Source organism: Orycteropus afer, unplaced genomic scaffold (genome assembly GCF_000298275.1).
Source record: "Orycteropus afer afer isolate SDZICR_OR568_19922 unplaced genomic scaffold, OryAfe1.0 scaffold00248, whole genome shotgun sequence".
Classification (NCBI taxonomy): Eukaryota; Metazoa; Chordata; class Mammalia; order Tubulidentata; family Orycteropodidae; genus Orycteropus; species Orycteropus afer.
The window spans coordinates 4885669-4898838 of NW_006921835.1; the positions used below are offsets into that span (position 1 = coordinate 4885669).

General features: G+C 35.6%; 1 protein-coding gene across 1 annotated transcript in view; it reads right to left on the minus strand.

Annotated features, from left to right (window-relative positions):
* The window catches only part of SLC44A5 (solute carrier family 44 member 5), a 150091-nt gene that overhangs the window by 31200 nt on the left and 105721 nt on the right, over positions 1–13170 (minus strand). Inside the window, exons 10-12 of the mRNA XM_007949632.1 lie at positions 6370–6501; positions 2727–2826; positions 185–277 (exon numbers count right to left, since the gene is read on the minus strand). Coding sequence (XP_007947823.1) covers positions 185–277; positions 2727–2826; positions 6370–6501 — 325 coding nt within the window. The remainder of the gene's footprint in view (positions 1–184; positions 278–2726; positions 2827–6369; positions 6502–13170) is intronic.

A 13170-nucleotide genomic window follows, 5' to 3' on the forward strand; every position in this document is an offset into this window, starting at 1 on the left:
GAGGGAAAATTGAATTGGTAGACTGAAACATTTTAAAAAAAAAAAAAAAGAAGAAGGAAAGAAAAGTTATTTCTTTAGGATGTTCCTAGTCTTCCTAAGGATGGAAAACACTGTGGACACAACTTTGTGACTCTTGAAGAGTAATGTGGAACAAGGTTTAATGTGGTCAATTACCAAAGGATACACTGCTGTCACAGCCCAGTAGGAAATGCAGATTGAGATCAAAATGAAAGTTAAAATTGGATAAATTAATGTATTGGGGATGTATCCAATAGCTCTGAAATAAAACAAATAGTTGAAATTCAAAGTGATTCTGAACTGTTATTCTCAATTAAATTGTTTTCTGTTAGAGCTAGAAATAAACCTTGGACTAAAACAGTTCTAAGAACAATGTTAATAACCATTGCCTCTTTGTTTTGTTTTTCTCTGATCACTTTGACACATTAATGGTTTTTTAGTTTTTGAAAAATTTTCACTTTTTTTTTTTTTTTACGTAAATTAGGGATATTTCCCCATGCTCCTTTGCTGCTGTTGTTAGGAACCATCAAGTTAGTTCCAATTCATAACAACCCTAGGAAAACCAGAACAAAACACTGCCCTGTCCTGTGCCACCCTCACATTCACTGCTGTGCTAGAGCCCACTGTTGGAGCCACTGTGTCAATGCATCTCATTGAGGATCTTCTTTTCCGCTGACCCTCTGCCCTACCAAGGTAATGTGCTTCTCTGGGAACTGATCCTGCCTGGTTACATGTCCAAAATACATGAGACAAAATCTCACCATCCTCATTTCTGAGAAGTATTCTGACCATATTTCTTCCAAGACAGATTTGTTCATGGATAATTCCTGCCAAAAGTTTCCCAAACTTTCCCTTTTGGCTATTGCTATTTCTGTTTATCTGTCTGCTTATACCTCACATTCACTGCCTTCTGAGGAAGAAATGGCCATTCCACCACCTTTCCCCCATGGCAACCCTTCAAATGATTCCTTATTAATTCTCCAGGATAATCATGTATTTATATTTCCTCATGGGGCATGATTTTTGAAATTTGCACCAGCCTATCTGCCCTGTTAAGGAGCTCTGGTGGTGTAGTGGATAATGCATTTGGCTGCTAATCAGGTCAGCGGTTCAAACCTACCATCTAATCCCCAGAAGGAAGATGGGGTGATCTACCTCTGTAAAGATTTACAGCCTTAGGAAATGCAATGGGGGTCACTATGAGTCACAATCAACTGATGGCAGTGAGTTCAGTTTTTTTTTTTTTTTTTAATCTGCTTTGTTCCTATCTGCTCACTTTGAAAGCCCTTTTAAGTGTATAACAATGAATTAAATACAGTACTGCTTGATATAGCCACTGAGAAATAAGAAACTGCTCATTTATCCTACCCTTGATATATCTTAGATTCCTTTTTCATTTTTACCTTCTTAGCCTATTTGAGCTATTCTGTTTTCTCCTTTGTCCATGTACTGTTTTGAAGTGAATTTACTGAGTGATCCTAGATGTTTACTCTGTATTCTTACACCATTTATTCCAGATGTTATTTTCCTTTGAGCAAAATACCAACCTGTCACAGTTACGATTTCCTTTAAGGGATCATTTTCATTAGGAGAAGGAATAAAATCCTGATTCCCAATGAAAGGCTAACAATTAGAATTTAACATTCCCCTACCACACACATACAACTCTGAGCTACACACACACACACACACACACATTTTTTGAAGGCAAACAAATGAAGTAAGTTACAGAGAATTTCATAATATCACATTATTTAAGAAATAAACCAAATAAATCAGTAGTTTTCAGTGGCTAATCATAGGGCTTCAGTTCACATGGGAAGGAGATAGGGTTTAACTTGACAAACTGCTTGTTAACTATTAAAACCAATGACTTTAGGTTGAAGTATTATTATTATAAATGGCAATTTCATTCACATAAACCTTAAAAACTGTTAAAAATAATTTAGTCCTTGGTCATTAACAACTTAGTTTCCATCATTCTAAATAGAGAACATGATCTGTTGGCTTTATAGCAATGCTTTCCTTGTTTTTCCCATGCATTATTAAAAAGTTTAGAGTATTGTCTTCAAGTGACCTTTTGGAATAGTTTGGAAGCTGTAGATGTTATTATCTCTCAGCATGAATTTTATGAAAAATTTAATGTGCTTATTTTGTAGCATTTAAAAAAATGAAAGTGGCTCTGTGTATAAAGTGTTTCTGAATTATGAGCTGTAGAAAGAAAATGTATAGTTTTGTGCCACTAGATTCAATTGTCCTGTCTATTAGCAAATTTCATACAGAAATGGTAACAGCACATAAAATTATGGTGTTTTAAAATTCTGCAAGTGATCTCAAACATTGATATTAGCATATGACCAAGCATGGAAATAATATAACATAAGATTAACTTTTATATAGTACTTTATCACTTACATATACATTATTCTCATAACATATTGTGTTCACACAAATACAAAAGTAAGTAGACTAGACAGATTTTATCTTTGTTTTATACTATGATAATTGAGGTTTGGGGAGATTAAAGGACTTGTTCATGTGATCTTTTAATAAGTGGTACAGTCTAAACTTGAACAAGACTTTTTGATTGGAAAGCAGTATCTTTGACAAGTCTTCTTAAAGCAAAGTAGTGGGGACATCTATGCAGTGGCCAATGAATGACTTGATTGATATATACATTATTTCAATTTCTATGTCAGTGGTCTTACTTGCTCCCTTCCTTCAGCAGGGCAATTGCAAGGCGAATTCGGTTCCTGAGGAAGATCAGCACAATGGTGATAACTGCTTCGATGATGCAGAGGATTATGACTTTAAACAAGAAAAAGAAAATCAGATCTATCATATAAATAAATCCAAAAAGGACTGACCTTTATAATAATTTCTGTCAAGTCTGACTCTTCATAGTTTATGCAGTGCTACCTTTCTGGAAATGACAGTCTTAGAAATTCACATTCAAAAACTCCAAGAAATGCCAAGAAATCTAAATTAAAACTTTTAACTAGAGTTTGAGCAATTCAATTGGACAGACTTTATTTCATCCATGGAAAGAGAGAAAGAGAGATTTAAGGAATTGGCTTACATGATTGTGAGCTGGCAAGTCCAGAAAAAAAAAGGAGACTGGGTGTGCAGGCTGGCAACTCTAGTAAGATATTTATGTTACAGTCATGAGGCAGAATTCCTTCTGCTTAGGAAACCTCAGTTTTGCTCTTAAAGCCTTCAACTGATTGGATGAGACCACTATTATTATTATTATTAAATAATATTTTATTGAGTTTTTAGTGAAAGTTTATAGCAGGTTAGGCTCCTTTTCAACAATTACTGCACAAATTGGTCAGTTATATTAGTTACATTTATCACAGTGTATCAGCATTCTCTTTAATTGTGCTGTTCTATTGCTTCCATTTCTAATACTCTTGCCCCCTTATATTCCCATCTTCAAAGTTGAATAATTGTTGACCTTTTTGGTTTCATACTGATTTTTTTTTAAGTAGAGCACTAATCTTACAAGCAGCAGCATAAATAAGAATTTGAGTTCTGCTTCACTGTTTTCTCCCATTCTATCAAAGACCATCTATTGTGACCCTGGTCAAAATGATCAGCGGTGGTAGCCAGGGACCATCTACTTCTTCTGGCCTTAGGGTACATGAGGTTGTGGCTCATGTAAACTTGTTTCCTCTCTGAGCTTTTAGTTACCTTAGTAAATGTTTTGCTCCTGGCGAGTAGAGACCCATAGTTATGTCTTAAATGGTCACTTGCAAGCTTTTAAGACCCCAGACGCCATTCACATCACTGAGATGGAGATCATGATTTTTCTGAACTACACTATGTCAACTGACTGGGTTGTTTCATGAGACTATAGTGACCTCTTATGTTGTTGAGGGTAATCTTTACTTAGAGTTGTATCTATAAAATACCTTCACAGCAACATTTAGAGTAGTGCTTGATCAAACAACTGGGCAGCATAGCCTAGTCAAGTTGACACATAAAATTAACCACCACTGTGTGGATCTTAAAATCAAGGAAATGTAGCAGCACTATAACAGAATACGGAAGAATAAATGAATTTAATGGGAACTTAAATTAAATTTCCACTTATGAAGGAATGCCCTCTGCAACATCCCTGACGGTTTTCTGCTTGTGGTTGAGCACTGTCAGTGATGGGGAGATCACTATTTAACTCTACTGTTATGTCACTGAGATTTGATATTATAATGCACATCAGTTAATATCTCCAAATAAATAGAAATCACTTAACCCAAGGGTGTGGCAAAATCTTAGTAATGTGTCATCTCGCTTCTGTGTCTTCTTTCTGTACAAACTATGTATTCATGCTTCATGCACATTTTATTCTCTTAAAATACTAACTTGAGTCCAAAATTGTGGAGTATAATTATATGACGTTAAAATAATTGTCTTTGGATGAAACTAAGTAAATGTCATATATCAGAATCACTTTATAGTCTGACAGTATATATTAAACTTACACCTTTTCAAAAGTATATATTCAAAACAAATATATTAGAGAAACTGAACTAAATGTCTTTTAATGCATATACTATACTCCACCCCTTATGTTAGGAGCTTTGGTAGCATAGTGCCTAAGGCACTTGACTGCTAACCAGAAGGCATGTGGTTCAAACCCACCAGCCACTCCTCGGAAGGAAGATTGGGCAATCTATTTCCGTAGTGATACTGCCTCAGAAACCAAAGGAGGGGTCGTCATGAGGAATGATTAGTATTGCTAGATTTGAAAGGAAATTAAATTTTCTATTTCCCTAAAAGTACATTCTCTTAATTTTTCTAGTGGTAGATTCTGGTGATCTTAATGATTTTTGTGTGAAAGGCTCTTAAGAGATAGCAGTGAAGTAATCACATATCTGTAACTAAGGATCCATCTTCGAGTAAAACAAGAGGTCTCAATATATAATGGGTGTGATAAGTCATCTTTAGAAATAATAGATAACAGTAAATAGATAGTCAATGAGATATGGAATCACCCAAATTTAAGAAAGTAATTCCTACTATGCCTGGAGTATGTAACTAAAAACAAAAAGCTATCAATGAAAAAATTCTGCTATACTGAGGAAAAATATGTTTAAGTTAAAGGAACTAATCTGCATTAAATCTGGAAATGAGAAGACAAAGAGCAAGAATTTGTCATTTTGATCTAGTACTATCCAAGGAAAAGAGAAAAATTGATTTGGTTGATGTAAGTAATCTGGTGGGGGCTTTTGTGCAGCATGGCTAACTCATCAAGATCGGCATCAGTGTGGCAAAAAAACTTCTCTCAAGGTTATACAAGCAACTTTGCTAAGGTAATACTGCTTTCCATTTACCTTGATTTCTGGAAAGAGTTCTAGATGGGCTGTGTCTTCGTTCTGGTTACAAGAGAGTTATTTTCATGGTGCAAACAAATAAAATGATACTCTAGTGAAATAACTGAAGTGTTTGTTTATGGGCACCCTGTCAAATTTTTAAATTTGTTTGAATCACTAACCTTTTGGCTGGTAGTCAGGTGCTGAAGTGTTTGCACCACTCAGGATTCTAAAGTTATGGAGATGGAAACCATACCTGGCATCATGGTGTCCCACCAAGATACTGCCCCTTAGAGGTTTTTTCTGAATTCCTTACCAGCATATCTCACTTGGCTCTCTAACTTCAACAATATGATGATGAATTTGTTTAAAGCAACATATAATTAGAGATTATTTTTAAACTCTTGTTTAAAGAACATGAATCTCTGTGAAGTGCAAAGAATATTATAGTAAAACCATTCTAGAAATACAGAATAAAAGTCATCTGTGAAATCATCCTCTTTTTAAAAATTTGTTTCTATTAGCCTTAGCCAATTCAATAATTTGAATAAACACTTAAAATGTAAATTCATTTATTAATTCCAATTCCAACAATAAATAGAGGGTTCAAAAGTCTTTCTTATGAAGCAAATTGTTGTTCTTTTTTTTTTCTTTTTAAAAACAAGTTTGAAAAATCAAATATTCATTTCCTTCAAAAAATCTTTCTTGGATATCAGGTTAATGGCCAAACCATTCTAAATTGAAGGTAAATAGTTTGAGATTATTGCAAATTAATATTTTCTTAGATTATATAATAAGTTCCCCTCAGTGACTTTTCTGTTTGTAGTACCTAGTAGGAATATAGACACATTTACCTTCAATGATAGTAATGATAAATGCATTTAACATCATTGTTGTTATGTGCCATTGAGTCGCACCTGACTCAGATTATACCAAATTAAGCTTTCATTTAGACAAAAAAAAAAAAAAAAAAGAGAGAGAGAAAAGTTTCCTCATTAGTACCATTTTACAAAATCAGTTTCTAAAACCTACTCACAAAATGTGAACCATGTTTGCTTCAGTTCAAAGTAGATGCTGAGATCAGTCTGAATCCCAACGTCATATATAGTTAATTCAGAAGTTGGGTGTCCCTGAAGTTTGTGGTATTCTTGGTAGCAATGCCATATTCCTTAAAAAGGAAAGAAAAAACAGGCTTATTCAAAATGTTATGAATTAGAAGTTATATACTTATCCTGCATATCTTCATGAAATTGATCAGCATGGTCATTTTACAAAGGCAGGATTCATATTTACACAGTAAATATTTTATTTGGACCTAATAGTTCAAGTGTGCTACTGTATTTAATTGTAAATGTGTTCAGCATTTATCTGGATGACTGTGGCAATATCTGGTTTCACAAGTCCTTTTGGTTAGAAATAACCTTAAAGTCCATTAATATCAAACCAAACCAAACTCACTGCTGTAGAGTTGAATCCAATTCATAGTGACGCCTCCTTGTGTTCCGAGGCAGTATCTCTATGGAAGTAGATTGCCCAGTCTTCCTTCAGAGGAGTGGCTGGCGGGTGGTTACAAACCCCCAGCTGTCTGGTTAGCAGTCATATGTCCATTAATAAGGACTGGTTAAATAAATTATGGCTTATAAATTATTTGTAAAGTAGAATACTATATTTCCTTACAAAGAGAAGGACATCCAGTGATATTGAATGATCAATATTTGTTAATTTTTAAAAAAGCAGATTATTAAATGGTGTGAAAAGTATATTGCAATTTGTACAATAGAAGTAAAAAGAATATTTACATATTTATTTGCTTGTATTCACATATAGTATTTCTGGAAGAATACACTGGAATACACACACACACACACACACACATATACATATTCCATTCCAGGGAGGGAAATTTCATGGCCAGGGAATAGGAATAAGGGGAAAATTTTCATGGTATATATTTTATACCTTTTGAAATCTGAATCACAGGAATATATAACTTACAAAAAAAAAAAAAAAGCCTGTTAAGTTTCTGAAAGAAAGTCTTTTTGAAAAATTTCAGTGGTAAAATCAAGTCTTGGTAGAATTATCTAAAAGTACATTTTTATTAATGATTGTGCCCAGGCAAGCAAGATAATACTTGCTGTATTTTCTACAGGACTCTGTGTTTCAGACTTTATAATGACATTTACATGGTCCAGATAGAATCCAAGTAAACACAGAATTAACAGGTCTGTTTATCTTTATAACCAATGGGTTTTTATTAGATCCAGTAGAAATATTCAGCAATAATAATGAAGATAACTGCTTTAAAAATGTATAACTGCAAACTAACAGATGTTTTGTAGACACAAGATGAGAGAGTAAGACCCATGTTTCAAGCAAATTAGTTTCTCATTCAATAATTCATGCACATTTTGATTCGTGACATTCATTGCAGTCCCCCCAATGTAATAGCACTTTTCCCACTTCCTCCTTGTGTTTATTGTTTCCATTTATTCTTCTTTCCTATCCCTTCCTGACTTCTGAGGTTTATGCCTGGGCAAATTCTGCTCTTTTGATTTCATGAGTGGTTGTTCTAGGAAGTGTATACCTCCCTGGTGTTAGTGTTCATCTGATAGGACTTTAACTTGGCTGAAAGGTGAGTCTCGGGCAGGGGTGAGTTCAGTTCCAGGATTGAAGGATGTCTAAGGGCCATAGCCTTAGGGATTCCACCAGTCTCTATCAGACTAGTAAGCTTGGGTTTATGATTCTGAATTTTGTTCCACATTTTTCTCCCACTCTATTCAGGACCTCATATTGCAATCACTTTCAGAGTGGTTGGCAGTGGTACCCGGCACCATCTAGTTCTTCTGGGCTCAGAGTCATGAAGGGTGGGGTTTGTGCAGTCCATTAATCCCTTGGACTAATTATTTCCATATGACTTTGATTATCTTCACTGTTCCTTGCTCCAGACAGGGAGACACCAATAACTGCACCTTAGATGAATTCTCACAAGCTTTTAAGACCCCAGTCACTACTCACCAAAGTAGGATGTAGAACATTGTCTTTGTGGATGTTATGCCAATTGACCTTGATGTCCCCTGAGAATATGGTCTTAAGCCCTTAGGCTCATTGACTCATTCTACCAAGGTGTTTGGTATGGCTAAAAAGTTTTCATAACTTTGCCCCCTGTTCCTCTCTCTGCATATTGGTGGATGTAGTCCCATTCACCTACCCATTCTTCTTCAATTTGGGTGTCTATGTATCCATTCATAGATTATTGCTATTACTGTTATTGCAAGATTGTGTATGTAATAGTATTTGCCTTTGTTGTCTTTAACTCTTGGGCTCCTCCCAGTGCCTTCCTTTGCCTAGATAATTTTGTGCTGACCTACTCTTTATTGCATATTGCCTTTCCCTCCACATGACATATTAGTGTCCACCTCTAGTTGGTGATTTATCCTCTTTTCTACTTCGACCCCTGGTGACTATCAAAGAGTGTGAGTAAACCTTTTCTTTGCTTTTTATGGTAATGGTCTTATATAATATTTATTCTTTTGTGATTGACTAATCTCATTCACCATAATGTCCTCCAAGTTCATCCATATTATTAGGTGTTTTGCATATTCATCATTATTCTTTAACAGTGTATAGTAGTCTATTGTGTGTATATATCAGAGTTTGCTTATCCATTTATCTGTTGATGACATTTAGGTTGTTTTCATCTTTATGATATTGTAAATAATATGATGAAGAGCATGGGTGTGCATGTATCTGTTAATGTTACAGCTCTTATGAACCTAATAATGGAATTTCTGGATCATATGGTATTTCTATTACCACATTTTCAAAGAAGTGTCATACTGTTTTCTACAGTGGTTGTACCATTTTAGTCCAACCAGCAGTATATTAAGGTTACAGTCTATCCAAACCCTTGTCACCTTTCTTGTTCACTGTTTTTGTGAACTGTGTAATTAATGGGGTGAGATGATATCTCATTCTTATTTTGATTTGCATTGCTCTAATAACTAATGGGATCTCTGGTAGTGTAGTGGCCAAGACACTTGACTGCTAACCAGAAGGCTGTCGGTTCAAACTCACCACTTCCTTCTCACTCCTCAGAAGGAAGGTTGGGCAATTTACTTCTGTAAAACCCAAAGAAGGGTCACTATGAGTCAGATCCAACTTGATGGCACATAACAACAACAACAACAACGAGTAATGTGCTTATTGGCCATCTGAATGCCTTCTTTGGTGAAGCATCTGTTCATGTCTTTTTTCCATTATTTAATTGGATTGTTTGTCTTTTTTTGTTGTTGTTGTTGAAGTGTTGAAGTCTTATATAAATTTTAGAGATTAGTTCCATGTCCACTATATTGTTGCCAATTTTTTCCTTTAGTCTGTAGGTTCTCTTTTTACTCATTTAGCGAGCTTTTTGATGAGCATAAATATTTAATGTTTAGGAGGTCCCTGTTGTCTACTTTGTCTTCTGTGGTTTGTGCATTTTTAGTTATGTTTCATAGTGTATCTAATACAAGTATTAGAGTCCCTAAATAAGTTTGCCCAAATTTTTTCTTTGATGATCATTTTGGTTTTAGGTTTTAATTTAAGTCATTGATCCATTTTGAATTCATTTTGTACATCATGAGAGTTACAGATCCTCTTTCATTTTTCTGCAAATGGATATCTACATTTGGCAGCACCATTTGTTAAAGACACTATCTCTTCCTCATTTAATGGGTTTCATCTCTTTGTCAAAGATTACCTGTCCATGGTGGATGAGTTTACTTCTGGGTTCTCACTCCTGTTTCATTGGTCTATGTGTCTGTCATTGTACCAATATCAGGCTGCTTTGACTACCATGGCATAGAAGTTTTGAGATGGGGGAGTGTTAGGCATCCTACTCTGTTTTTCTTTAGTAGTGTTTTGCTTATCCTGGGTCTCTTCCCTTTCCATAAAAAGTTGGCAATTTTTCTATTAAAAAATGATGGAATCTGGATCAGGATTGCATAATAACTGCAGATCACTTTGAATGGGTAGTACTGACATTTTCACAATTCCTCCTGTCCATGAACATGGTATATTCTTCCATTTATGTAGGTATATTTTGGTTTCTATTAATAGTTTTGTAGTTTCTTTGTATAGGTCTTTTGTGTCTTCAGTTAGATTTTATATATGTGCTGGATTATGTTAATTGGTTTTCTAATGTTGAATGATCTTTCCATGCCTGATATGAATCCCACTAGGTGATGATGTATTATTGATTGATTGATTGATTGATATGTTGTTGGATTCTATTAGCTAGGTGCTTGAATAATTTCTCTAAGAAAAATAAGCACAAAGCCAGTCCCTGTGAGGTGGAGGTTAAAAAGGTCCCAAATGTCCAACTTTTCCAAACTGCCACGCTACTCCATCATCTCGGACATCAACTCCTTCTTCTCCCCTCAATAATCTCCCTCCTCTCTTGGGGTTCCGTCATTCACTGTAATATCTCACAGAACTCACAAAGATATGACTCATGTGGTGGTGGTGGAGACTGAGAGGCTGGCAGGCTAGCAAATCCCAGGCCTGTGGGTAGGTCTGGAGAATTCTCCCAACTCTAGTGGTTTTGCAGGGGTGGTGAACCCAAATCGGCAGGTCAGATGATGGGTGCTATCTCAAGTCCAGGGTTGAGATGATGATGAACCAAATACAGAACATTCACATATATGCTCTCAATGAAGCTAAGGGTGGTGACTTGAGTCACACTGTCCACCAAGGTGGAAATCAAGATGCATTCCACCTTAAACAGGCATAAAGAATAGGATTTACAATACATCACAAAATGGAAGACAATGGCTAGAAGTACCATATTCAGCAATTCACTGCACTGCACTGCACTGCACTAGGATTTTGTTGATAATTTTTATGCTTATCTTCATGAGGGATATTGGATTATAATTTTCTTTTTTTAGTGATGTCTTTGCCTGGTTTTAGTATCAAGGCCATGCTTGCTTCATAGAATGGATCTGGGAATATTCCATTCTTTTCTATGTCCTGGAATAGTTTGAGTAGAATTGGTGTTATTTCTTCTCTGAATATTTGGTAGAATTCTCCAGTGAAGCTGTCTGGGCCAGAAATTATTATTGTTGTTTTGGGGAGTTTTTTTAATTACCTGTTCAATTTCTTCTTTTTAATAGGTCTGTTCAAATTTTCTCCCTCAGATTCTGTTAATTTAGGTAAATCATGTGTATCTAGAAATTTGTCCATTTCTTCTAGGTTTTCCATTGTTGGAGTACAGTTCTTCATTATATTCTGTTATTTTCATTTTTATTTCAGTTGGTGCTGTGGGAAAACAACTAATTCCTAATTAAGGTAATTCCAACCTCCCCCTCCTTTAACTTGGTAAAACCGGAAGTGGTTGGCAAATTTTTTAATCCTTTCATAGAACCAACATCTAGTCTTCATTCTTTCTGTTGTTTTTCTGTTTCATTTCTTTCTGCTCAAGTCTATATTAATTCCTTTTGAGAGCAGGGATTTTTGTCTGTTCTTTTTTCTTTCCCCCCTCTAGCATGGATTAAATGCTCAATATGTATAAATTGAATTAATGGGCATAAAAATCGTTTCCAGTATTTTTCTGTTATGAATAAGTTTGTGATGCATACTCTTGTACATGATCTGGGACATATGCATGCAAATTTGGTGAAAGTATACAGTTAGGAGAGGAATTACTGGATTTTATGGTAGACGATTTTCAAAGTTTGAAATAATGCAGTTTTTCAAGGATGTGCTCAACGTACTCATTTAAAAGCATGTATGAGAATTCTTGCAGATCCACATCCTAACCAGTGTTTGGTATTTGCAAGACTTAAAATTTTTGCAATATGGTAAACCAAAAACCCAAAAAATAATATTACACAGTGGTTCTAGTTATCATTTTTTCAGCTAACTGATGAGATTGAATATTTTTTCTATGCTTATTTACCATTCATATTTACTTTTCTGTGAATCTGTTCATGCCTTTTGCCCAGACTTCTTGTTGGTGTTCATTATCACCAAGTGGATTCCAACTCAATTCCCATTCAATATGACCCCATGTGTGCATAGTGAAACTGCTCCATAGGGTTTTCAAGGCTGTGGCCTTTTGGTAGTGTCTCTGCATGGGTTTTAACCACCAATCTTAGGGCTATTAGTCACACGTAACCATTTGTGCCACTCAGGGATTCCTATTTTAAAATTACTGTCTGTATAATGTAGAATGGAAGCTTTGAATCAAGATCAACAAAATAGAAATCATACCTTTTTAATTACTAGCTATGTATCTGTCTTAGCTATCTAGTACAGCTATACCAAAGATGACTTTAGAGCAAGTAGATGGCTTTAACAAACAGAAACTTATTTTTTCACAGTTTAGGAGGCTGGACGTTTGAATTCAGGTTGCCAAATCTAGGGGAAGGCCTTCTCTCTCTATTGCCTCTAGGGGAAGGAGACCTTACCTCGTCTCTTTTCACATCTGTGGGTTCAATATCTCTTGGAGATCTCCGTATGTTTTGGCATCAATCTTCTCCTGTGTTCTGGTTACCTAGTGCCGCTCTGACAAGAATATACCACAAATGGGATGGCCTTAACAAACAGGAGTTTTTTATTCTTACAATTTGGACGGTTTAAGTCCAAGTTCAAAGTGCCAGGCTCTAGGGGCTGGATGAAAGCCCCTCAGCCTTGGGCTTCAGCTCTGCCTCCAGCTCCCGGCCCACTGAAGCTAGAGGCTTTTCTTCACTCAGACAGCTGCTGACTGCTAAGGCTGAGAAGCCCAAGGTTGACAAATAAAATGGCACAGTCCCAATGTTACCAAACCACATGGCAGGCCATTAATTTAAGTCCATTG